This window comes from Vulpes vulpes, chromosome 8 (genome assembly GCF_048418805.1).
Source record: "Vulpes vulpes isolate BD-2025 chromosome 8, VulVul3, whole genome shotgun sequence".
Lineage (NCBI taxonomy): Eukaryota > Metazoa > Chordata > Mammalia > Carnivora > Canidae > Vulpes > Vulpes vulpes.
In genome coordinates, this window is record NC_132787.1 from 6,996,938 (window position 1) to 7,022,107 (window position 25,170).

General features: G+C 61.3%; 1 protein-coding gene across 9 annotated transcripts; it reads left to right on the forward strand.

Moving 5' to 3' along the window:
* The first annotated feature begins 1,763 nt into the window (after positions 1-1,763).
* On the forward strand, positions 1,764-24,078 carry RAPGEF3 (Rap guanine nucleotide exchange factor 3). Of its 9 annotated transcripts, none has more exons than XM_026000179.2 (28): positions 1,764-1,964; positions 2,433-2,645; positions 8,561-8,614; positions 8,699-8,805; positions 9,162-9,283; positions 9,428-9,596; positions 10,102-10,210; positions 10,636-10,696; positions 10,807-10,883; positions 11,089-11,235; positions 11,727-11,839; positions 12,088-12,176; positions 12,481-12,559; positions 12,767-12,917; positions 12,996-13,078; positions 13,887-13,926; positions 16,425-16,506; positions 16,822-16,968; positions 18,793-18,890; positions 19,342-19,467; positions 19,563-19,744; positions 20,009-20,099; positions 20,201-20,251; positions 21,174-21,261; positions 21,568-21,632; positions 22,577-22,631; positions 22,724-22,795; positions 23,725-24,078. In XM_026000179.2, exons 1-28 carry the CDS (start codon positions 1,959-1,961, stop codon positions 23,841-23,843), a joined length of 2,796 nt encoding a protein of 931 aa, XP_025855964.2. In that variant the 5' UTR covers positions 1,764-1,958; the 3' UTR covers positions 23,844-24,078. The 9 variants fall into 9 exon arrangements, 8 of the variants coding, with proteins under 8 accessions (XP_025855964.2, XP_072621566.1, XP_025855965.2 ...); XM_072765465.1 differs by having other exon boundaries at positions 11,727-11,829; positions 12,033-12,176; XM_026000180.2 differs by having other exon boundaries at positions 10,126-10,210.
* Positions 24,079-25,170: the final 1,092 nt, after the last annotated feature.

The following is a 25,170-nucleotide window of genomic DNA, read 5'->3' on the forward strand; positions in this document are numbered from 1 at the left end:
GGCCTTTCTGACCCCACTGCCAGTCCCCTGAAACTCCTGTGTTCAACCTTCCAGATCAGGTCACTAATCCCAGCAACCTAAAACCTCAACTCTCTTCTGCATGCACCCCTGTGGCCCCAGCCTCTTATTCTTTCCTGCCAACAATTAAGCTGTTCTCCCTTCTTCCAAATTCCCAGAACTTGGGTGTGGGTTTGGGCCTGGGGCCAAACTTATTCTCAGGCTCCCCTCCTTTCCTGAAGCGGCATTTAAAACTCCACCATCAGGGGATCCCTGGGTGGCTCAGCGGCTTGGAGCCCACCTTTGGCCCAGGGCCTGATCCTGGAGACCCCTGGAGACCCGGGATCGAGTCCCACATCATTTCTCAAAATGTGAACCCAGCAAATAACCTTGGGGTATTAGCTCAAAATGCAGATTTTTCCATTTTCACGCCCATAGGACTGAATCTGAATTTGGGGGTGGGGGTGGGGAGAGGAGTATAGGACTGAATCTGAATTTGGGGGTGGGGGTGGGGAGAGGAGTGGAGAACTTTCATTTTGATGAACTCCTCGATGGATTTTTAAAATACACCTTACAACTGAGATTTTTAATCACCGTTAAAATCTGCCTCCGAGAACACGAGAACATAATCATGGGTGGGAGATGGGGGCTCCCAGTCCCAAAGCAGGCGGGCCGGGATGCCTCGTTAGTGTCCCCCACCTGCCCCCCTCGGGTCAGGGAGGCTCAGCAGCAAAGGGATAGGGACAGGGACTGGGCCAGAAGAGTGAGTCCTAGAAAGCTGCGGGCGGGGCGAGCGACTCCCTTCCATCCCCCAGGAGCCACGGCCCCCCCCACCCCCTGCCCCCACGGGAGCTGCAGCGGGGCGCGGAGGGCGGTTGGGGCGTCTGCGCGGTGCTGGGGACCCAAGCCCGGGAGGCGACCCCAGCCCCAGCCTGCAGGGGGCGCCCTGTTACCCCAGGCTCTGCTCCCGCGCCCCGCAGCCAGGGGGCGTGCGGGGGGCGCGGGTCTCCCAACCCCCGCTCCCGCGTCTCCGCACGACCCCGACCCCGACCCCGACCCCGTGCGTCCCGGGGGCAGCCCCTGTTCTCTCCCCAGCCTCAACTTCCCCACGGCGCCCGTGCCTGCGTGTGTGTGGGGGGGGGGGGGGGCTCGGCAGCGGGATTCCCCGCGGGGAAGCAGCCCAGTCCCCTCCCTCCCCCTCCCCCCTCCCCCTCCCCCCCCCCCCCCCCCCGGGCTGTTCGGGACCCTGGACCGAAACAGGAGGCAGGACGCCCCCGGCCGGGAAGCGGCCCCAGCCCGGATTTCCCTCCCGGGTGGGGCCGCAATGACTCACCCCCCTCCCCCTTCCCCGGTTTCCTTGTTTGCATTTCTCCTCCCGGCCACGTGGCGGCTGGTGCGGCCGCTCAGCGCGGGGACCCGGACCCCGGACCCGGCACCCGCACCCCGGACCCCGGCACGCGCCCCGCGCGGCTCCTGGCCCCGGGCTGCTCCGGCCCCGCCCGCCGCGAGCCGCGACTCCTCCCCCCCCCCCCGCCCCGTCGGGCCGGGCGCCGCCTCCCCGCGCTCGCAGCGTCGCGGGAGGGAAGGGGCGGGCAGCGCAGGGGGTGTGACAGCTCCCGCCGGCCCGGTGCCAGCTGCGGCCTCGCTTCGGCGCCCCGTGCCAGCTGGCTCATTCGTCTGGGACAGAGGCGGAGGCTCGGGGCTCCTCGCCGCTGGCTGGGGGGGCTCCCCCCACGCCCCCTGCGCCCCCCCAGGGAGCCTCCCCCCCCCCCCGCCCCACCCCGGCTGGCCCGTGGCCCCGCAGGCAGCAGGTCCAGCCAGGAATTAGCCCCGTTCACTTCGCGGGGGGCTCACAGCCCGCACCCCTTCAGGAGCAGTCGGGGTCCCGCTGAGGGTCCCCTCCCCGCCCAGCCCCAGCCTTTTGCAAGAGCCTACAGGGCTGTGCAAGCTGGAGAAGGAATATGAAGGTGGGTAAGGTGGGGTCAGGGTGCGGAGGAGCTGGAGGGGAGGCTGACATGGTGGGTAGGGGCCTGGGTGGGGAGACAGTGCTGGGCAGGGGCGAGGGAGACGGGGAAGATGGGCTGGAGGCGAAGCCGCATTCCTGGGGGCTCCGGGGAGTCCACAGCCTCATGCTGGGAGGTGGCGGGGATCCCTCGGAGGCCAAGGGCAGTGGGTGGGGCAGAAGTCCAAAGAGGCCCGGGAAGAAAGGCCCGATCTCCGGCGGGGCCAGCTGGAAGACCCCGAAGCGCGCCAGACCGGCAGGCCCCAGTGAAGGTCTTCCTGTCCCTCCCCCGGCTCCTGGCAGCCTTGCAGCACCTCCGCCTGACCAGTCCAGAGGACTGCGAGGAAGTGGTTCTGCCTGGGGCGGTTGTGCCCCGGGCCGGCAGCCCCAGCCCCAGCCCCATGGCTCTCTGCCTCCCTGCCCTGCGTCACAGGTGGGCTGGCCAGGTGAGAGCCGCTGGCAGGTGGGCCTGGCCGTGGAGGACAGCCCGGCTCTAGGAGCGTCCCGGGTGGGAGGCCTCCCGGACGTGGTGCCGGAGGGGACCCTGCTCAACATGGTGCTGAAGAGGATGCACCGGCCCCGAAGCTGTTCGTACCAGCTGCTGCTCGAGCACCAGCGTCCCAGCCGCATCCAGGGGCTCCGCTGGGTAAGTGCCCATCGTCAGCCCGGGCCGGGCGCCAGGGCTGCAGGACGGCCTGGCTGCTGCTGGGGGTGTCGGGGCTGCGGCTGGGCTGGTCGGTGGGTGCAGCAGCCTGGTCGCCGTGTGCGTGGGTGGCTCACACAGCTGCAGGGCGTGTGGCTGTGCACATGTGGTCCTCACATCTTACATCTTCCCGTGCTGGCGAGGGGGGAGGGGGAGGGGATTTGTCATTTACCTGTCACCTCCCTGCGCCGTGAGTTAGGTGCCAGCTTGTCCTCCGTGTGGAGGTGGGAGGCATGTGTGAAATACTGGGGCCCGGTCAAGGTGGAGGGGGAGGTAAGCTTGGCTGCTGTTCTGGATGTATCGCCGTGGCAACATTCTCCTTTAGGAGAGCGACTGAACTGCGCCAGTTCTTCTTGATCTCGGGGTGAGAGGTGGGCATGTGCGTGCTGCTTGGCATCTGGCTCTGGGGAGGGGCTCAGGGGAGGATTTTGAGGAGTTTGGAGACCGGAGCTGGGGTCTCCCTTTGCTGGGGAAGAACATCCTGGAGTTGAAAGAAAGAAGGAGAGGGGAGGAGGGGGGCACAGGGGGCACCGGGGAGGGGTGCGGGGTGGTGGACGGGATCCTGGTTGCAGGATCCAGATCCGCAGAGAAGCTCTCTCCGACCACCCAGACTTCCCAGAGTCACCTGAGATTCGGGATGCGTCTATTCTGTGTGCCATGGAGACAGCACTGGGCGCGAGTGTAGGCTGCTGGGAGGGTACTCAGGCAAAGGGGTAGAGGGAAAGCAGGAGCAGGTGACAAAATTGGGAGAGCTTGTCACTTAGGTCTCTTATCTGCAAGTTCCTTTGAGGACAATGACCACCGCCTTCTGCCTCTTTCCTCCTGCCTCTTGCCCTACTGCCATTTATATTTATCACAATATGAGGCTGAGTGAGAAGAATGAGGTCTGCCAACGTGATGGTGTGTGGGGGGGCTCCTCAATCAGAATTGAGAGGATAACCGAGGCATCAGTCCCTAGCTCTCCCCCAAACCCTCCCTCCCTTCCTGCGTCTTCCCAATCAGGGACCTCTTGGGCCTGGGTCCTGCTCAAGATGGGGCTCCAGGGGGAGCGGGACAGCCGGCCCCTTCTGGGCTAAGCCATCTCCCCACCCCTCCAGGTCACTGGCTGTAGCTACTGCTTGGAGCCTGTGGGCTGGAACCCTCCCTGCCTCCTTCCCTCTCAGGCTATAATTACTTGTGCATTTCCTGTCCCCTTCCCAGCTTGTAGAGGCAAGGTGGGGAGTAGGGGAGAGGGCAGGTGCCAGGACAATGAGGTCACTGGAGGCTCCCCTGGGACCCAAAGTCTGGGACAGGCAGTGGAAGAGGCCGCCAGGCTGTCTCCTGACCCTCCTAACCCCCAGAATTGAAGAGCTGGGGTATGTGGAGAGGCTGGAAGGGTGGTGTGAGAGTGGCTGGGATGTAAAGGGGGTGAAAGTCACAGAAACACAGCCCCTTTCCTGCCAGGTGTGTGGGGTGTAGGTGGGGATGGGAGGTTAAAGGGAACTTAGATTTTTAGGGCTAGGAGCAAGGGCCACACCCTCTCCTGGTGACCACCTCCGGGGAACAGGGCAGATCGCGGGGGATGCTGGTGAGGTGGTTTCAGCCCACCGCAGCTGTGTTTAAGAGGCTCTGGGGACCCGTGAAGTTACACCTCTCACCTGGAGATGATGCCTTTGGCCTACGAGGGGCTCACATGAGGGAACCGGCGGCTGGCAGGGAGTGTGGACTTGCAGGGTAAAGAATGGGTGGATGTCCGTAAAGGGGTGGAGGCTAGGAGGACAGTGCCGGGAGTTGTTTAGGCCACGACAGCCTCTTAGAAAACGAGGGGGAAGCCCATCCACCTCCTGGGGCCTGAAGAGAGCACTTGCTGTTGCTACTAGATCAGGACAAGAGAAAATGAAAGCAGGCAGCCGCAGGGCGGCCTGAGGTTATGCAGGGAAAGGATTTACCAACTATGGTGCTGGAATGGGACGGAAGACCGCCTCCTCTGGAAAACATGAGAGGGAGAGGAGATGGTGTCCCATGTCTGGGAGCCGGAGAAGGATCAATTTATCTAGAGGCAGGGGCAGGATCAGGATGCCTCTGGTGGGTCTCACAAGCTCAGAGAAGCCTGGGGTGCTTCCCTTTGAGTGATTGTTTTGGGGGAGGTGGCTCTGTTCCCTAACTCAGAAGCCATGCTCTCGTCCCACCTGTCCAAGCGATGGTCGCAGCTAATAGTTGTCTAATACTTGGGTCCCAGGCACTATTATAAGGGCTTTACCCCTGTCATAGCAAGTAATTTGACAATAACCCTGTGAGATAGATGCTCGTCATCATCTCATTTCACAGATGAGAAGACAGAGGCACAGAGTGGCTAAGTGACAGTCCAGGGATACGCATCTGCTAAGAGACAAAGTTCGGTTTCTGTCCCTGGTGCTCTGGCTATGGAGCCCAAGCTCATGGTGTACTTTCTTTGGCTGCAGATTGTAACCCTGACACCCCGAAGCATCACCCCTCCCCATGCGTCCTCCCCCTTCCCCAACACACACAGCCCTGGCCTGAGACCCTAAGCCATGGCCCAAGGGAACTGGTCTGACAGGTCCCCACGAGGCTCTCTGGCTCTGCGCCAGCCCCTCCAGTGTGGCTCTGACACCGAGTGACAGGGAGGGAGGGTGGGGCAGGCTATGGTGCTGGTGCCAGGGAAGCTAACTACCACCTCCTCTTCTACCCTGAGTCCTTCCTGTCCGGGCAGGAGGGGACGCAGTGGGCGAGGGCCTTCACCCCTACCCATACCAGCCACTTCTCTCCAACTGAGAAGCCCTGAGGTGACACTCGGGGTTATCAGATCAGAGACAGGGCCAGCCGGGGTACAGCATTGCTTGCATTGTGTCCAGGTAAGAGGCCCCCATCATAAAATAATGAAGTTCAGGAAAGTTACTTAGTATTTACTAAGCGGTTACCAACAAGCCAAGCATCACTTTGAACGCTCCATGCTATTAACTCATTTGACCCTCATAATTGCCTCATAAGATCGTTCCTATTATCAGGAACTCCACTTTACAGATGAGGAGACTGAAGCACACAGAGGTTAATAAGCAGCCAAGGTCACACACCCGGGTGGTAATGGGGAATGCAGATTTGGATGTTGAGCCCCCCACTGCCGGCCTTGACCTCATCCCCTGAATAGTACCACCACCCCCATCCTAGGATGTTCCCAGTGCAGAGAGGGACCCAGAGGGACCCAGAGGGACTACGATAACAAACCCATGGAATTTTGTTTAACGCGATGTTTTTCAAACTTATTTGCCCGTGGAACGTTCCTGAAGGCAGGATTTATCCGTCCGTAGCACCAAGTGGGGGAAACGTGAGGCCACGGAGGCGCCTGGGAGACGGTAGTGCGCAGCGGCTAAGGACCGGTGCTTTGGAATCAGACAGGCGTAGTGGGGATCCTGGGGCCCCGCTTCACCAACTGGGGACAGGTTAGAGAATCTCTGAGCCTCCCTCTCCTAGTGTGAAGGAGGAGCCAGGCGCCTCCCACCGGGGTCGGTGCTCCTTACTCAGCAGGATCTTGAATCTCTGAGTAGTTGTGTGACCCCGGGTGAGTTACTCCATCTCTCTGGGCTCCCGCTCTCCTCGGCAAATTGAGAGGGATGCCTTCAGGAACCTTCCTCGGCTCTGATGGGCCCGCGCCCCCTTTCCTCTGACCCACGTGCTTATTCCCTGGGCCAGGGCAGGAAATGGCTTCAACAAGCCTGGGGATCTGGGATCTGGGATCTGGGGTGTGCCCAGTCTGACCTCATGAGCTGGCACCTCTCCTCCTGATGTGCCCTCCAGGGTCAGAATAATACCAGGAAGGGAGCGTATGCTGGAGCCTGGGTCGTGGGCACCAAAGAGAGCCGAGGCAGGGACCGGGGCCACCTGGGCATTTTGACATGAACAACAACAAGTCATTAGCACTGTTTGTTCCAACACAGGGGGCTGGCTGGGTAGCATTCCTGCCCTTCCTCCTTCCCTGGCTCCTCCTCCTCCTCCTCCTCCTCCTCCTCATTTCCTGTTGCTAAGTCTCTAGGGCTCTGTGTCTGGCACCAGGCTGGGCCCCATGACCCGGGCAGGGATACCCTAGGGACACCTAGTGACTTCCGCCCAGCCCGGGGCCAGGCGCCTGTGCGTGCCAGACCTCAGGCCTCTGCCTGGCACACGGTGGGAAGAGGCCAGGGCCAGGACAGGGGGTTCTGGCCCCAGGCCTGCTTGTGCCCCAGCTCCCCAGCCAGGTCCTTTTCAGGGCCCAGCAGGAGAGAGAGCTGGTGAGAAGGGGGCAGGGGGAAGGGAAGGAACCAGGCAGGTGCGGTGGGTGGGGTGAGATCAAGAATGTGAGCACTTCTGCAGTTTACGCACGGCTGTCTGGCCACCCCAAGTACGCGTGACTGAGTTACACAGGCTCTTCACCCCAAGACTTCTGTTTCCTGAGTCAGAGAGGGCAGACGATCCCTGCTCCTCCGACTTTACATCTGGTCCTATTCTATATAGGATCAGAGGAAATCACGGAGAGAGACGTGCTTGGTGAACTGTAAGGTACTCTCCCTTTGGGAGGGCTCAGGAGGGGATGGCCTCCTGTCCAGAGACGTCCACAAATTCCAGTTTTCAGGTGGCAGAAAAAGAAGGATCGTAAGGCGCTTTCACGGCCAACATCCCAGGACACAGGGGCCCGGGGTCCTGGATGGCTCAGTCGATCCCAAGGGCCTTGTTAACGTGTTTCCTCGTAAATCCCGTCTTCCAGAGCCAGTCCTGGGTGCCGCCGAGTCTTACTCACTCTTGCAGGATTAGGTCTAGCAGCAGCGTCGCAGAGAGGATGGGGGCTCTCCAGCAAGCAGCCCGCCCTCGGCTTCGAAGATGAGTAATAATAGCTGACAAGTACCTACAACTCTATGCTAGGGAGTGCTTTAAACATTCAACACACATTAACTCACAGAGCCCTTCCCAAAGCCTCTGTATTGGTATTAGGAGTGTTTTATAGATTTAATAGACTAGGAAACTGAGGCACGGAGAGGTTAAACCATATATTGGGGGTCACACTGCTGGTAAATGGAGGAGGAGCAAGGATTTGAGTCCAGGAGTCCCACGGTCTCGTGGCTGGGAACAAACCCTGGCTCGGGATTAGGCTCTGTGACCCTAGGCCAGGAGCACGGGGTCACAAAGTCTTGGGGTGAAGAGCCTGTGTTGCTCAGTCACGCATGCTTGGGGTGGCCAGACAGCCGTGCATAATCTCCAGAAGTGCTCACATTCTCGATCTCACCCCACCCACCGCACCTGCCTGGTTCCTTCCCTTCCCCCTGCCCCCTTCCCCCTGTCATGGACCTTTTTTACTTCCCATTCTCATGCTCTCTCTCTTTTTTTTAAGGTTTTTATTTATTTATTCATGAGTGACACAGAGAGAGGGGCAGAGACATAGGCAGAGGGAGAAGCAGGCTCCCCACGGGGAGCCCGATGAGGGACTCCATCCCAGGACCCCGGGGATCACGCCCTGAGCCAAAGGCAGATGCTCAACCACTGAGCCGCCAGGTGGCCCAACCGTCCTCATGCTCTTTCAGCGCTCTCCCCTACACAGGTGTGGTTTACCTGGGAGCCTGGGTGAACCTGGGCCCTGAGTAAGCAGCGTGGGAATCTCACCTGTCGAGGTGCAGTGCTTGTGTCCAGGAGGACAGGGGTCTGGTGATAGGGTGATAGGGAAGAGGCGGATGCCTGGCATACAGGGGTGCTCAGGGAGTATCCGTTTATTGGTTGACTGAGTAGCTAAATGCATCTGTTTGGAGCTGGAGACAGGGCTAGGGGTGAGAGAGACGGGGATGGTGGGGGGCTGAGGTCCAGGAGCTGGCACTAACGGGCAGGCCCTCCCCCCCTAGACGCCACTCACCGACAGTGAGGAGTCCCTGGATTTCAGCGAGAGCCTGGAGCAGGTACCAGCTGGGCCGGGGGGAGCCGGGAGGGGACCTCAGGGCCTCGGCCCGGGGCCTAGCCAGCTCTGCTGCTCCCTGTCCTAGGCCTCCACGGAGAGGGTGCTCAGGGCGGGGAAGCAGCTGCATCGACACCTCCTGGCCACCTCTCCGACCCTTATCCGAGACCGGAAATACCACCTTCGGCTCTATCGGTGAGCGCGGCCGTGTTCTCTCCCCTTTGCTCTGTGGCGGGCCTCCGAGCCTACCCCAGCTGCAGGCCTAGAAGGGTACTTCTCTGCCAGAAGGTTTGCCCTCCTGCCCGTTTTTTGTCTTAAAGATTTTATTTATTTATCCATGAGAGACACAGGGAGAGAGAGAGAGAGGCAGAGACACAGGCAGAGGGAGAAGCAGGCTCCCAATGGGGAGCTCGATGCGGGACTCGATCCCAGGTCTCCAGCCTCATGCCCTGGGCCAAAGGCAGGTGCTGAACCGCTGAGCCACCCGGGCGTCCCAAGGCCCTCCTGCCTTTTCATTCTCCCCCTTCTTCCCGTCCCCTTACCTCTCCTAGGCAGTGCTGCTCCGGCCGGGAGCTGGTGGATGGCATCTTGGCCCTGGGCCTCGGGGTCCACTCCCGGAGCCAGGCCGTTGGAATCTGCCAGGTGCTGCTGGATGAAGGTGCCCTTTGCCATGGTGAGCGTGGGCCCGGCGTGGGGGCCCCCGGACCGGGCAGTCCCGGGGAAGGGCGGTGGGGGGCGGCGCACATCCTGATGGGGGCCTCGCATGCCCACGGCCTCAGCTGGTCTCCGCCCTCACGCCTGGGCCTCTGCCCTGCAGTGAAACACGACTGGACCTTCCAGGACCGAGATACCCAATTCTACCGATTTCCCGGGCCGGAGCCAGAGCCCGCGGGCGTCCACGAGCTGGAGGAGGAGCTGGTCGAGGCCGTGGCCCTGCTCTCCCAGCGGGGCCCCGACGCCCTGCTCACCGTGGCCCTGCGAAAGCCGTGAGTCGGGTGCCCTGCGCCCCACAACCCCAGGCCTCGCCCGGCTCTCAGACTCTGTAGTCTCCGTAGTCTCAGTTTCATCCCTGAGAGGTTCTCTTATTCCTCACTGTGTGATCTGGGGACCCCCCAGCCCACCTCTGAACCTGTTTCTTCCTTTGTAACCGTTGGTGGCGAGGCCTAGGGCCTACAAGGACCCTGCCCACTCAGGGGCTGCGGTGGCTGAGAGGGGGTAGGCTTTGAGTCTGTGGGCAGGTCTGGGTTCAAATTCCACTTGCATGGGCCACTGGCTGGGTGGCCTCGGGGCTCTCCATGCCAGCTTCCTCTTCTGTCAGAGGAGGATAACGATGCCCACGTCATGGGGGGGTGGTGAGGGTGGGCTGAAATAATGCATGTGAGGCACCTGGGGCGTGGGCGGTGCATGGTGGGCGCTTGGGAGCGATCACCGCTGGGGCCCGAGTGGCCCCAGACCCAAGCATGGTGGGCGACGTGGCTCCCATGCTCGCAGGCCCACGGTGCATTATGCCCGCAGCCCGGGTCAGCGCACGGACGAGGAGCTGGACCTCATCTTTGAGGAGCTGCTGCACATCAAGGCTGTGGCCCATCTCTCCAACTCGGTCAGCCCGCCCGCCTCCACCCTTTCCCTGGGGCCTCCTCTCCCTGGGACCCCCGAGGGCCCCACTGCCGAGCCAGGCGCTACTTCTCTGCCCTTCGACCTGTGGCTTGGAAGTTTCCATCTCTAAAAAAATAAATTAAAAAAGAAATTAAAAAAAATTAAAAATATATATAAATAAATAAATTAAAAAAAAAAAAAGGAAGTTTCCATCTCATTTCCTATTCCTGGCATCCTTGTCCAAAAGTCCTCCTGCCTCTCCTAGCCCATCGGGTCCCCCTGCAGTGTCTCCTGCTGAGTCCCAGGCACCTGACCTAGCCGCATCTCCGCCCCACCCCGGGCACCTGTGCCCTCGGACCTAACTTCCCCCCAACTCAGCCCCTCCTACCCTGGACTCGCAACACTGACCCTCCTCTCCCTGCCTCACAGGTGAAGCGGGAATTAGCGGCAGTTCTGCTCTTTGAACCGCACAGCAAAGCGGGGACCGTGTGTAAGTTGGACGGGGTGGACAGGAAGCAGGGCACCAGCGGCCTGATCGTGGTGGAAGCCACGGAGCGGTGGAGGGTGACCCCAGGCGTGTCTGATCTGTGCTCCTCTCAGTGTTCAGCCAGGGAGACAAGGGCACCTCGTGGTACATCATCTGGAAGGGATCTGTCAACGTGGTGACCCATGGCAAGGTGAGTTCTGCGTCTCTCCCCACCCCCTGGGTGGCACCTGCTTCCCCTGTCCAAGCCCTCTCTGGCCGGACCTTGAATGGACCCAAGACTGCCAATCTTCCAGGTCTCCTCCTGCCTAGGGGCCTGTCCCCAGTCCCCTGTGGGTCTGCTCTGACAAGGGTGAGGGGGGAGGCCTGGCGGGGCTGTGACCGAGACCTGGCTGCAGGGGCTGGTGACCACCCTGCATGAGGGAGATGACTTTGGGCAGCTGGCTCTGGTGAACGACGCGCCCCGGGCGGCCACCATCATCCTGCGAGAAGACAACTGTCATTTCCTCCGCGTGGACAAGCAGGACTTCAACCGTATCATCAAGGTGCCGTTGCTGAGGATGGGGAGGGCAGGGGACATGGCAGGGACGCCTCTTTGGAGAAGCGGGAGGGGGCAGGGATGAGAGAGGGCCTATAGGGAGCAGGGAAGGTAGGGGCCAGAGAAGCTTAGAGGTGGTGCTGGAACACGGGCATGTGAGGACGGTCAGTGAAACCCGAGAGCTCCAGCTCGGTGTGGGAGACCGTGGGGTGGCGGTTACAGAGGGGTGGGGGACCACGCGTAATGGAGAGTGGGAGCCACAGAAGGAGGTCCCGGAGGGATGGGTGGAGGAGAGAGCTCAGCCTGCATGATGGGCAGGGCGGGGAGTGGGGCAGATCCAAGGTCATGGCCATTGAACCGGTGGGAAAGGGGCCGAATGTCCTTGCCGGAGCCTTGTAGGGCTCAGGGTCTGGGATGGGGTTGGGGGAATATGCCCAAGGATGGGGGCGGGGTGGGGGCAAGGTGTGGACTGATACCTAGGTGTGGCCTGTTCTCCAGGATGTGGAAGCCAAGACCATGAGGCTAGAAGAACATGGCAAAGTGGTGTTGGTACTGGAGAGAGCCTCTCAGGGCGCCGGCCCTTCTCGCCCCCCGACCCCAGGCAGGAACCGGTAACACACCTGCCCCGCTCCTTCTGCACACCTTCTCTCTCACCCACCTTCTGTCCTTCTGTCTCCCAGTCTTTACTCCCTTCCCCCATGTCTTACCCCTGGTGGGGGGAAGGGGCCAGCTTTCCCTCCAACCCCAGGGTGGGACAGAGCTGGCAAATAGGGAAGGGTGATGGGATTCCTGATGTCTGTTCAGATGTGGGCAGTGGGGAGCGGTGGCGCACGTGCTATGGATTGGCCATCTCTGCTAGGTATACGGTGATGTCTGGCACCCCAGAGAAGATCCTAGAACTGCTGTTGGAGGCCATGCGACCTGATTCCAGTGCTCATGACCCAACAGGTAGGGGCCAGAGATACCCTGCCTGCTGTGTGACTCATTGGATGGGCAGTGTAGACTGGGCGAGGGCCAGACACCCTGAATGTGACATCACTGGGTGCCGGGCTGGTCCATTTGGCCAGTCGGCAGGATGTCCTCATTCCTGTGCTCTTGGCTGGGGTGGGGAGTGCTGTCATAGGGCCCGGGCATTGCTGGTACGTGGCCCATTATGAGGTGGGGAGAAGGGGCACCCCAGCTCTGCGTATGTCTGTGCTCGGTAGATGTGCCCTCTGACGCTCCCTCCTGTTCCCCTGTCCCTGCCCTCCAGAGACATTCCTCAGTGACTTCCTCCTGACCTACAGCGTCTTCATGCCCAGTGCCCAGCTCTGTGCTGCCCTCCTGCACCAATATCCTTCCGGCCCCAAGGTGACGAGGTTGTTGTTTGGAACAGGGAGAAGGGATCACCTGCAGCACGGCTGTGCTGAACCCTCCGAAGTACCAGCCTCATGCCCAGGCCAGCCTGTCCGTGGGTCCTGGGCGTCCTTGCCCCTCCTTTGCCTGAGGTGTGGTGGGTAGCCCGGTTGGATGTTGTGGTTCCCTTGACTGGTGCCCACCTTCCACGCGGAGCCCTCGGGAGGCAGTGAGCAGGAGCACAGCACCTACATTTGCAACAAAAGGCAGCAGATCCTGCGGCTGGTCAGCCAGTGGGTGGCCCTATATGGCCCCATGCTCTACACCGACCCCGTGGCCACCGGCTTTCTCCAGGTACCTGGGGGCGAGGCAGGGCTGGACGGGGCTGTAGGCACAGCTACATCCGTGTCAATGAATCTCCGCTCCTCCCAGAAACTCTCAGACCTGGTGAGCAGAGACACCCGGCTTTGCATCCTGCTGCGGGAGCAGTGGCCAGAGAGGCGGCGACACCACAGGTGATGCTTTTTGGCTCTGAGTTCACTTTGCACATGCACGGCGGGGACCCAGCACCAACTCTTGAGCACCCACACAAACCCGAGGCTTGAAATCCAGGCCGCGCCACCCGTGGCCGCGCTGCTCTGGGCACATCCCCCCTCGCCGGGCTTTGGGGTCCCGTCTGTCACACTGGGAGAGCGCCTGTCTCCCAAGGATGGAATCCTACAGCACCTTAAGGGCCCGGAGCAGGGCCCTGCGGGCGGTGTGTGCCACGCGAGAGTGTCGGCTGTGGTTGCCCATTTGTCCGGCCCTGCTCATTCTCAGCAGCCGTCCTCAGTCCTCACCGGTCCCCTGGGCCTCACCCTCACGCCAGGTCACGCGTCCTCCTGCACCACGCAGGCGGGTACTCTCCCGAGCGCACCTGCTCTTCCCACTTCTCCATTCTGCTCCTACTCACCCGAGCCGCATCCTGCCGGCCTCCCTCGGGCCTCTCCTGGCCTTCCCAGCCATCCCCATGGGGCCAGGTGAGGTTCAGGGAGAGCTCCCCTCCAGTGGCACCTGCCCAGGCTGACACCGGGGCACATGCCTTCGGGGAACGCCCTCGCCTTCTGCTGCGGGCCTGGGAGGATCACAGGATGCACAGGCTGGGTTCCAAGTGTAGCTTTGCACCTCTCGGCCGGTGCTTGCCGCGTCTGCACAACTGGGCGGCTGCTGAGGGCAGATGGAATCCAGAGCCAGCGCCTGGCCCTGCCCCCGCCCCATCCTGCCCTGCCTGCAGGGGTCCCTCGGGTCCCTCGTATCTCATTGCCCTTCTCGCTTGCTCCCCAGGTTGGAGAACGGCTGTGGGAATGCGTCTCCTCAGATGAAGGTGTCTGCGCGGACCAGCTCCTCCCTCTTGTGTCTGGCCCCAGCTTCTTTCCTCTGTCCCTCCTTTGGCCTCCACCCCCGGGGCTCAGCCTGGGAAGGATCCCCACGCACAGACACACCCCGGGGGCTGGGATAGGAGTTCACAGAACAGGAACTGTGTGTGGCTCGGGCCAGGCCTCGTGGGGAGACACAGAGGGCGAGGGTCGCGCCTCCACCCCGGCCTCACCCCCAGGCCTTCTGTTGCATTGGGGAGGTCAACCATGTTCACAGAGCCAGGTAGCAGTTGGGGGGGCAGTGAGGGATGATGCCTGAAGGCAGCCTCCGAGGCCCAGGGGTTCCTGGTGGCCAGCATTCTGGGAGCCAGAGATTTCTAGCAGAATGCTGGGAGAAAGGACTGGAAAGGTAGGATGGGGCTGGTTTCCAGGCCCTGCCCCTCGCTGCTGGAGACTCTCACAGGCTCCTTCTCTGGATTATCTGCCGAAAAGCTGGTTTCCACCTCAGGGCCTGGAACTTTCTTTCTCTGGCTCTTTGTGCACCCCCCCTTGTCTTTCTGACCTAGCCAATATGTTGGGTTCTCAGAGAGGCCCCTGCCCCCATCTCCCTATCCCTAGCCCCTCCCCAGCCCCCCCACCCCTGCCAAGGGGTCTTCTATGATTCTCTTCAAAGCATTGGCACCAGGTGGAGTTGTTTTCTTTGTCGCTTGCTTATTGCCTGTCCGTGCCTGTCACATGCCACTGGAATCCTGGCTTCAGGAGTGAGGGGTCTGGACCTCTGTTTCCCCAGGGCTCCCACGCTGCCTGGCTTGTGGCTGATGCTCAGGGATGAGTGTGGAATCACCGTCATGTGTGTGCCGGGCTCGGTGCTGGGTGCCGATGGTGCAGCCGTGGGGGGAGCCACCCCTGGCCTCGTGGGGCTCACAGTCAAGCGAGGGCCAGAGCTGCCGCACAGTGTCATGATGTATAATGGCAAAGGCGGGGGTCTCTGAAAACAGAGAAGGGAAGGGCTGACACAGGCTCAGGATCAGGGACAGTGACCACAGGGGCTGAGAGCTACAAGGCGTAGTCAGGTTCAAGGGGGTGGAGAGTCCACCCAGTAGGGACCCCACAGGTGGGAGTGTGGGACGGAGCCACCAGAGGGAGGCACGCGGGGGCCATGGCATGTAGGGCCCTGTGGGCCATGGTCAGGGGTTTGGTCCTTGTCTTCTGAATGATGAGAGCCAAGGAGCCAAGGTCCAGTGGGTGCTCTGAGTAGGGAGCCCGATGGGGGTCTTGAAGCTGCACTAGGAAGGTGACCCCGTCATGCAGGTTGGGAGGGGAGCGGGGGCACACGAGGGCTAATGGCTAACAGTGGAGAATGGTTGGGGAGATGGAACTGGGGTTTGGCCTGGGCCGGGAGGAGGGGCTCACAGGAACCCCCAGAACAAGATGATAAGCTTTGGGGAAGCCGGGTGGGGGCAGTCGGGGTGGGGGGCAAGGAGACGCAGGAACCCACGCCCGGGAGAATGGCTGGCAGCAGGGTGAGGTTGGTCGGAGGGAGGCGTTGAGTTTGGGGAGATGGAGCCCAGGGAGGGAAGCATCCAGGGGGTGCTTGAGGGCAGGGCTTGGGAGAGAGGGCGACGCTGGCGGTCTGTCCCCGTGCGGGGGCACCGAGGAGGGCTCTGAGACTTGGAAGTGTCGACACGGAGCATCCGGAGGGTCTGCTGCATTCAGAGCTGGGAGGGGGAAGACTCCGGACGGGAGTTGGAAGGACACGAGGAAGGCCTGCGGGGCTGGACAGGACAGCCGGGTGTCGCTGGATCGCAGCACAGCCCGAGGGATTCCAGCCACAGGTTTCCAGGATTCCAGCTCTGCTACGTAGCAGCTCTGTGGCCTTGGGCGTGTTACTAACCTCTCTGAGCCTCGCTTCTCTCATCTATGAAATGGGAAGAAGAAGAATATTTTGGTCAAAAAGCTATTGTGAATATTTATTTTCTTTTAAAAGATTTTATTTATTTATTCATGAGAGACACAGAGAGGCAGAGACACAGGCAGAGGGAGAAGCAGGCTCCATGTGGGGAGCCCGATGCGGGACTCGATCCCGGGACCCTGGGATCACGCCCTGGGTCGAAGGGAGGCGCTCAACCGCTGAGCCCCCCGGGCGTCCCTATTGTGAATATTTAGGTCCTTAGAATTAGCCTGTAGCTTAGCCTGGCACGCAGCAAATGGACAACTAGCCGGTGGTAGCCAGGGGAGGAAAAGGAAGAGAAACCCAGGGCCGAGAGCTGAGGTGCGCCCATATTAGGGCAGCTCCGGGCCTGTTTGGCAAAGGGGTGGCCCACGCACACGGGGCGCTGACCTGCCTTTCCTCGGGGAGCCTTGGTGCCTGACGCCTCACCCGGCCCAGGTCCACGCAGCCGGTGGTGGGTATGCCGTGTGGCCCCATGCTCCCGGGGACAGAGTCCTCTGTCCGGCTCTGCGCGCTCCTCGGTGTCCTCTGGGCCTTACTTTCTTCTCCTCTCAGGCCAGGAACATGCCTGTTTGGCTCCCCGGCCAGGACCAGCCCCTCCTCTGCAGCAACCGTGCCATTCGAGTCGGGGACAAAGGTTGGTGGTCCCCGCCAGCCAGGCGTAGCCTGTGGCCTGCTGTCGTCACCCTGACCTTAGTAGGCCTGGCCGAGGGGGGCACGCCGTTCTCCTGGGGGTCTCTGTTCCAGGCTGCCAGATAGGGTGTGCCCCCCGGGGCCTCCCTCCCCGCAGCTCAGGACCCCCCTCCCCAGGGGATCCACAGGCCTCCCCCCTCTGCCACGCACCGTCCTGCCTCCTTGGGCCCCTCCCGCTGCCACACTGGCTGCGTGCTCACTTCTGGGTGCGGGGGTCAAGAAGCCCCTTCCTGCAGCCCAGCCCGGTCTTCCTCCCCAGTCCCCTATGACATTTGCCGGCCAGACCACTCGGTGCTCACCCTGAAGCTGCCCGTGACGGCCTCGGTGAGAGAGGTGATGGCAGCGTTGGCCCAGGAGGATGGCTGGACCAAGGGGCAGGTGCTGGTGAAGGTCAACTCTGCAGGTGGTGAGTTGGGTCTCTGGGTGGGGGTGGCCTTGAGGGAGGCGCCCTCAGATCCCTGCCCAGATTCCCCCCGGCCCCCCGAATTGAGATCATTATTTTGACCGTCTTCATCAGTGTTAACGATGGTTGGCATTTGAGAGCAGCTTATGTCTCTCCAAAGTGCTTTGCGTGTGGTGCCCCAGAGCCCTGCTGGAGCCCCGCCCTCTAGCCCCCCTCTGTGTGTCCGTGGGCAGGAAACTTCATCTCTTCTGCTCTTTTCAGCATCTGTAAAATGGGGTGATAGGCCCCCTGCACAGAGGAAGCGTGAGGATTGAGTGAGCTTATCTATTCTAGGGTTGGGAACGGCCGCTGGCGCGACGCTTCCTACAGAGGTTTTGGGGTTATCATGCTCATACATTCGTTGTACCCTAGTACCAGCCTTAGGAGACAGGTGCTTTCACCCTATTTTCAGATAAGGAACCTGAAGCTCAGGGGGATGAGGCAATTTTCCCAAGTTCGCACAGCAGGTGAGAGCGTCCGGCTCTGGAACCGAGGTGGCCTGCCTTCGTTTTGTCAGTCAGCAAACATATTTGAGAGTCAGCTGCGGGCCAGCAGTGGGTTAGGGGCTGGAGGCGCCACGGCAGGTAAGAGAGAAGCCTGGCGGTTAAGAGCATCAACGGCACCCCCAGACCTGGGCTGGGATCCCAGGGGCCCCTGCTGACTGGCTGTGTGATCCAGATCCGAGCAGGACACTCACCCTCTCTGAGCCACCGAGTCCTCGTGTGTCACATGAGCGCTACAGCGGTGCCCATCACACAGGACTGCTGGGGCCAGCAGAGGAGAGCAGGTGCAGATAAAACCCTTAGCACGGGGCGCAGGACGTGCAGCCTGAGAGTTCCCGAGACCTGCTTTCAGGGGACCTGGGCCATCGGAGGCCGCTGTTGGTTCTCCGCTAGGAGGACCGGAACTCGGGGCAGCCAGGGAATAAGGGCCGGGAGAGGAGGCCAGAAAAGCAAGGTCTTCTCCCCCTTGGGGAAGTGGGGAGACCGGAGGAGGTCGGGGTACCTGTGCTCTGGTCTGGGGAGCACCGCCCTCTGGTGGCCGCCCGGACACTTCCCGCTGCCCAAGGCCCCGAGAGCCTACTACGCGGCCGGAACTCTTGAGATCACCGCCCCGGGTGACTGATATTTTTACTACAAACCCCCTGCTATGTGTGTATTTGCTTAAAAGTCATATACATATATTCCCACACTCGCATTATATAATCACAGAGCAACCCACAAAGTAGAAATGCGGGACAGATGACAAAAATAAAGTAGAAGAGCTGTTACTGTTTGGACCCGTGACGGTCTTGCGTATCTTACTTTGGAGGCTACTGGTCTAAGACTGGGGGTTCAAACGTGCCTAGAAACACTGGCTCCGTCAGTAGACGCTGCTGCAGGTCAACACCAAGCCCTGGTGAGGCACTTCCCAGTGTTCCAAGGGCCGTTAGATGCATCGGGTACTTGTCACCACGACGTACATAAGTCAACTTGTTAGACTCATGAGTAGTCAGGGTGGGTCTTGCTGTCTCCACTCGACAAAGGAGGAAGCTCCCGGAGTTTGCCCGGGTTCTGCTTGTCTCCCTAACAATCCTTTCTCGTCTTCCTCGGATGAGCAGGCGTAGGCACCTGTGCGTTTAGAGCACCTGCCCAGAGCTCCAACCGGGCTTCTGGGAGAAGCGACCTCTCAGCCTCCCACATGGGGCTTCCACCCTGCCTTTGGTGGCTCCCTGGCCTCCGTCTCTGCCAACCAACCCCCGCCCCCCACCACCAGCCCAGCCTGGTCCAGCCTTTGCTGTCTTTGCAGATGCCATTGGCCTGCAGCCGGATGCCCGCGGTGTGGCCACATCCCTGGGGCTCAACGAGCGGCTCTTTGTTGTCAACCCACAGGAAGTGCATGAGCTGGTAGGAACAGGCAGGGGGCCAGGGAAGAGCTGTCTGGGAGGGGGGCAGAGGTGCGTGCAGGGGAGGGTCACACAGGGAGGAAAGAGAAGGGCCTGGCTCTGACTGCTGCTGGGTCTTAAGAAGGAAGTGGAAGGAGAGGGCCTCGGCTGATGGAAGGTTCCAGCTGCCAGGGAAGGGAGAGAGCTGGTTGAGAGCTCTCAAGGGAAAAGAAGACCTCTCCTCATTGCGGGTTTCCCAGGAGGCAGGAGCCCTACAAGGAGGGGGCCTCAGCATTGGGGAGCTGGCAGGAGGGTAGATGCCTTCTTGGGAAGCCCTCCTCCCGGTAGACCCTTTCCTCCCCGACATCCCTGTGACCATGGGGATGGAGTCCAGCCCCAAACTCTCTCCTCCTACCCTGAGCCTGCCCCCTGGATTCCTCAGGTACCCCTCCTGGGCTCTCTTCTACCCACAGACCCCGCACCCCGAGCAGCTGGGGCCCACCGTGGGCTCTGCTGAGGGCCTGGACCTGGTGAGCGCCAAGGACCTGGCGGGTCAGCTGACGGACCACGACTGGAACCTCTTCAACAGTATCCACCAGGTGTGGGGAGCGGAGCTGAAGGGGTGGGGTGGGGCGCAGATGGTGGGGGGCGCCTGGCCTGGAGTGGGCTGATCTCTCCTGCTGTCCCCTACCAGGTGGAGCTGATCCACTATGTGCTGGGCCCGCAGCATCTGCGGGACGTCACCACCGCCAACCTGGAGCGTTTCATGCGCCGCTTCAACGAGCTACAGTACTGGGTGGCCACAGAGCTGTGTCTCTGCCCTGTGCCGGGCCTGCGGGCCCAGCTGCTCAGGAAGTTCATCAAGCTGGCTGCCCAGTGAGTGCTTGTGGGGTGGCTGGGTGTGTGTGTGGCGGGGTCCCGGCCCCCCCACCCCGTCGCTGGTCCAGATGTTGCCAAGTCCGCCATCCCCTTGCTTCCCTGGGTCTCCCAGAGTCCCTGCCTCCCTACCCACCTAGCCCCGGCCCCCACAGAGGCCGTGCGGGCCAGGCCTGATCCCGGGCCCCAGGCTGCCTGTTGTCTGTGTGGAACTCTGCGGGCCTGGCCGTGTCCCCTGACGACCTCTGGGTCTTCCACTCACAGCCTCAAGGAGCAGAAGAATCTCAATTCCTTCTTCGCTGTCATGTTTGGCCTCAGCAACTCGGCCATCAGCCGCCTGGCCCACACCTGGGAGGTAGGTGTGAGGCGGAGGGCCCGTGCCCATCCTGGGGGGCTGCTGAGGCGTGGGGCTCCCACCCCAGAGTGGTGATGGCTCCATCTGCCCCTCCTCCACAGCGGCTGCCCCACAAAGTCCGGAAGCTGTACTCGGCCCTGGAGAGGCTGCTGGTGAGTGCTGGGCCTTGGCTCCTCCTTCCAGAAATCCCTGGCTCTGGGCTTCCCAGCAGCCCCTCTACCTGTCTTTGACCACTTCCAGGGTTTCCAGCCCTGGGCCAGAGCCAGGTTGCCTCTGGGCTGTGAGTCTGGGGAACTGGCTGAGGAATGGAGTGTTAGCAGTATGATGGGGTGCACAGTGTATTCTATCTCTCAGTGTGGGTAAGTATGGCGGGGCCGGGGGGGCCTTGGCTGTGGCCAGCAGGTCCTATATGAAGACCAGGACAGGGCGCAGGTGGTGTCTGGCCTTGGGCTCCGAAGCGCCGGGGGAACGTCAGGGGAACGCTGGTCCCCGGCTGACCTGCCTCAGCGCCCCGGAAGCAAGTGCTGGCACCGGGCCCCACGGTGGGCCAGGGCCTGTCAGTGCTGATGAGGCTAGACGAGGCCAGAAGATGAGGGAAGAGCTAAGGAGCTGCCTGCCCCTCCCACACCCCTGCCAGGATCCGCCAGGGGCTTAAGAGGTTTTGAGGGTGCTCAGGAGAGAACTGGCACAAAGGGGCTTTTATCAGCCCGGCTCTGAGCTCTTGAGAAAAAAATTCACCTTGTGGACTCAAGAGGTTCAGAGGAATTTCCCCACTAGAGAGGGACAGGGACAGAGATGGGAGAGAGGGAGAGGGAGAGAGAGTTTTCCATGAAACCCCAGGGCCCCTGGGATAAATGGCCCTGACGAGTGCTGGAGGGGGTAGCAGGAGGCCAGGAAGCCGCATGTGCAGACTGCTGGTTGCCCTTTGCCTTGGGTCCCCTCCGGTCTGCTGGGTGACACCTGGGCCCAGAGGAGGCAGAGCTCCGAGGGGACTGTGTCTGGTTGTGTCGTGGTCCGCGGTGGGTCATGCCGAGTGGGGCCGTCCCTCCCTCACTGTGGCTTCTTCCCTCCCAGGACCCTTCGTGGAACCACCGAGTCTATCGACTGGCCCTCACCAAGCTCTCCCCTCCCATCATCCCCTTCATGCCTCTTCTTCTCAAAGGTGAGTGGACCAGGGCTCACCTCGCCACCTCCACCCACCCATTCCTGCGCCTGTCTGGATGTCCTCCCGACCCTTGGGGGTGCTGGAGGGTTCACAGGCTAGAAGCAGGTGTTGTGACAAGTGCTGGTGACATCAGATGGCCTCTGACATGAGGCCCAAGAGACACAGGGAAATTGCTCTGGGAGGTCAGAGGGGAGCCAGAGGAGGAGGAGGGCAGTGCGGGGCAGGGACAGGCCCAAGGCTGTCCTGGGCTGCGGGAAGGGGAAGGAGTTCGGGGACCTCTAAGCAAAACCCATCTCTCCGCAGACATGACCTTCATCCATGAGGGGAACCACACACTGGTGGAGAATCTCATCAACTTTGAGAAGATGGTGAGTTCAGGGAGAGTGGTGCTTGCCCCCTCCGCCTGCCCCAGTGTGGGTTAGGGGATAGGACTGTGGCCTTGGAAGGGGGTCGGGGGGCGGGAGATGATCTAGAGTTGTTATTAATAACACAAACCTGAATACTCCATTTATTTATTTATTTATTTATTTATTTATTTATTTATTTATTTATTGTTATAGTTCTATAATTATTCTTATTTCTTTCTCTAAGGTTGCTTTTTTTGAAAATTTTTTGTTGTTGTTGTTGGAGCTCAATTTGCCAACATGTAGCATAACACCCAGTGCTTATCCCGCCAAGTGCCCCCCTCAGTGCCCATCACCCAGTCACCCCCACCCCCGCCCACCTCCCTTTCCACCACCCCTAGTTCGTTTCCCAGAGTTAGGAGTCTCTCATGTTCTATCTCCCTCTCTGATATTTTCACTCATTTTCTCTCCTTTCCCTTTGTTCCCTTTCACTATTTTATTTTTATTTTTTTTTCCTTTCACTATTTTTTATATTCCCCAAATGAATGAGACCATATAACGTTTGTCCTTCTCTGATTGACTTATTTCACTCAGCATAATACCCTCCAGGTCCATCCACGTGGAAGCAAATGGTGGGTATTTGTCGTCTCTAATGGCTGAGGAATATTCCATTGTATACACAGACCACATCTTCTTTATCCTGAATACTCCTTTTAAAAAATAGCCCCTGCCTCGCTCCCCTGCATACTGGGGAATAATTAGCTCACCTGCTCTAAGCCCTTCTTGGTCTCTGGGTTTTCTCCCAGGGGTCCCTACCAGGACTTTGGGTGTGCTGGGGGCACACAGACGTGGTCCCATCTAGTCCCTAGGAGCACTCCCACTCAAAGGGGCTTGGTTCCAGCTGCCCCACGGGCCATGCCAGGGTCCTGCCCCTCGGGCCTGGTCTTACGTCCTTACTTTACCCACAGAGAATGATGGCCAGAGCCGTGCGGATGCTGCACCACTGCCGAAGCCACAGCAACGGTGAGAGGACTGGTACCCCCTACCCCACCACGTCCCCTTCCAGCCTCCGGCTTGGCCCTGTGTCCCTGACTCCCGCCTCTCACCCCACCCAGTGCCCCTCTCACCACTCAGAAGCCGCGTATCCCACCTCCACGAGGACAGCCAGGCGGCGAGGACATCCACGTGTAAGTGGGGCAGGGCCAGGGGCTGACAGGTCAGCCGGGGCTGGCATTTACAGGCACTTGGTCTGTGATGCTGTGAGCCCTTCCCGCCGCCTCTCCGGGGTCGGTGGAGAGTCATCCCCCCGGTTAAAGATGCACAAACAGGCCCGAGTCCTGGGAGGCTGGGGTACAGTGAGAGAGCCGGGGACCCTGGCACTCTTACTCTAGGCCTGATTTTTTTAATTGGCCTTCCGTTGCACGAAGAGGGATTAATCATAGTCCACGGTTTGTACACCACTGTCATCATGGACCTTTTATTTTACGTACGTGATAGTACAGTGGCAGGCAGCGGCCCATTGGCAATCGCCTCCTCTCCCTACATAGGGTTCCCTCCTCCTGCGCCACTGCAACGTGGTAGATATGTAGATACATTTATATGGGCGCCTCTACATACACGTATGTACAGGCTTTCAAATGTTCATCTATAAATATTACGAGAACCAAATATTTTTTTTTTAAGATTTTATTTATTTATTCATGAGAGACACAGAGAGAGAGAGAGAGAGGCAGAGACACAGGCAGAGGGAGAAGCAGGCCCCACGCAGGGAGGCGGACGCCAGACTCGATCCCGGGTCTCCAGGATCAGGCCCTGCACGGAAGGCAGGTGCTCAGCTGCTGAGCCACCCAGGGGTCCCAAGAACCAAATATTCTTTAGTTCTAGTTGTTTCTGAATTTAGGACAAGGGGCATCACGCTGTGTGTCACCTCGGGGACCTGTTGTTTTCAGGCTCTGAGCCCCTAACCACACTTCCCCCCCAGGTTGGAGGAGTGGGCAGTCTTCAAGACCGGCTGTGGGGAGTGGCGGGGTGGGGGGGCAGCCAGGGCCATCTGCTCCTTGGGGGGAGGCGGGGCCCTCCGCGGCCGGGTCACCCTGACCACGCCCCCCACCTGCAGGCTCCGAGCAGTCCCTGAGCACCCGGAGCGCAGCCAGCACCTGGGCCTACGTCCAGCAGCTGAAGGTCATCGACAACCAGCGGGAGCTGTCCCGCCTGTCCCGGGAGCTGGAGCCCTGAGCGGGGCCAGGACAGCCAGGGCTGGGGCGGCTGCGAGCTGGGCGGGCTCTCCGCGGGCGGCTGGAGGGGCCGTGCCCTGCGAGGACCGACGACCGGCGGCCAGGAGGACCTCGGAGTGGACGGCGGGGACCCAGGGCCGAGGATGGGGGACAGGCAGCCCCGGAGGGGCGGAGCGCGGAGCAGGCGCTGGGACTCTGTTCAATAGAGAGCTCTGCGCACCAGGCTCTTCCCAGATCGTGTGCCTCAGGCTTTGTGGGCAGGCCCGGAGGGCGGGGCATGGCCCTGGGGTGCGCAGCGGGGGTGGGGGGCAGGGGGGCAGCAGGGGGGATGGGGGCGCGGCAGTGGGGAGCGGCAGGGATGGGAGGGGGGAGCCTGGGGGGAGCGGCAGGGGTGGAGGGAGGCAGGGGTGGTGGGGAGCTGCAGGGGTGGGTAGGGGGTGGGGTCTGAGGGGAGCTGCAGGGGTGGAGGGGGTGGAGGGGGCCAGGGGTGGTGGGGAGCTGCAGGGGTGGGCGGCGGGGGGGGGGGGGAGGGCTTGGGGGCGCAGCAGGGGTGGACTGGGGTGGGGGTCCGGGGTCTGGGGAGCGGTCCTGCTTTTCATCCCAGGGCCCTGGAGCCGGAGATAAATAGGCGGGTAGGCGGGTGTGGCCGGGGCTGTGTGTAGGGGAGTGGTGATCCCCAGGGGCCTTGCAGCTTCCAGAAATTACCAGGCGATCTGAGGCGGGCCCTGCTGGGCTGGGTCAGCGAAGGCCAGGCCCTCCCAACCCCAAGAGCCCGGGTGGACCCAGATGGGCTGGCGAGCCGTCCCGGTGCTTCGGGGTCCCCCGGACTGCCTGCCGTCCACCCCTGACCCCGGGCCTCGGCGGCTGCTGGGCCTGGAGCCCCTGCGAGCACCCCCGCTGTGGTCTGAGACCCCGGTACAGTCGGGCTGCAACTGGCTTCCTGGCCCGCCCCTCCTGGCTGCACGTGCTGTCCTTCCGTCTGTCCCTCCATCTGCAGCACAGCTCAGCCTGCTGGGTGGTCCTCGCGGAAGTGGCCAGTGATAGAAGGGTCGAGGCCTAGCAGGCTCCGGGAAACCCAGTTTCTTGAGAGGGTCCCAGCCAGCTCTGCAGCATTCAGGCCTTGCCCCTGCCCTCGGCACTGCCTCCCACCCAGGGGGCTCCTGTGGGGAAGCCTCAGGTGGGGCCTCCCACCTCTCTGCCTCCTGTGACCCTGAGCCCAGCAGGGGTGCTGGGCCTCTGCCTGCGGGGGACCCTAGGGTAGGCATCGAGCAGCAGGGCCATCGGGCATCTGGGGGAAGTGGGCCCATACCTGGGGGCTGGCAGGCAGC

Bases quoted from the DNA above. Each gene is read 5' to 3' on its own strand.
- RAPGEF3 (XM_072765465.1), top strand. The intron at 9,284-9,427 runs GTGAGCGTGGGC...TCTGCCCTGCAG, and splicing joins TGAAGGTGCCCTTTGCCATG to TGAAACACGACTGGACCTTC. The intron at 12,560-12,766 runs ATATCCTTCCGG...ACTGGTGCCCAC, and splicing joins TGTGCTGCCCTCCTGCACCA to CTTCCACGCGGAGCCCTCGG.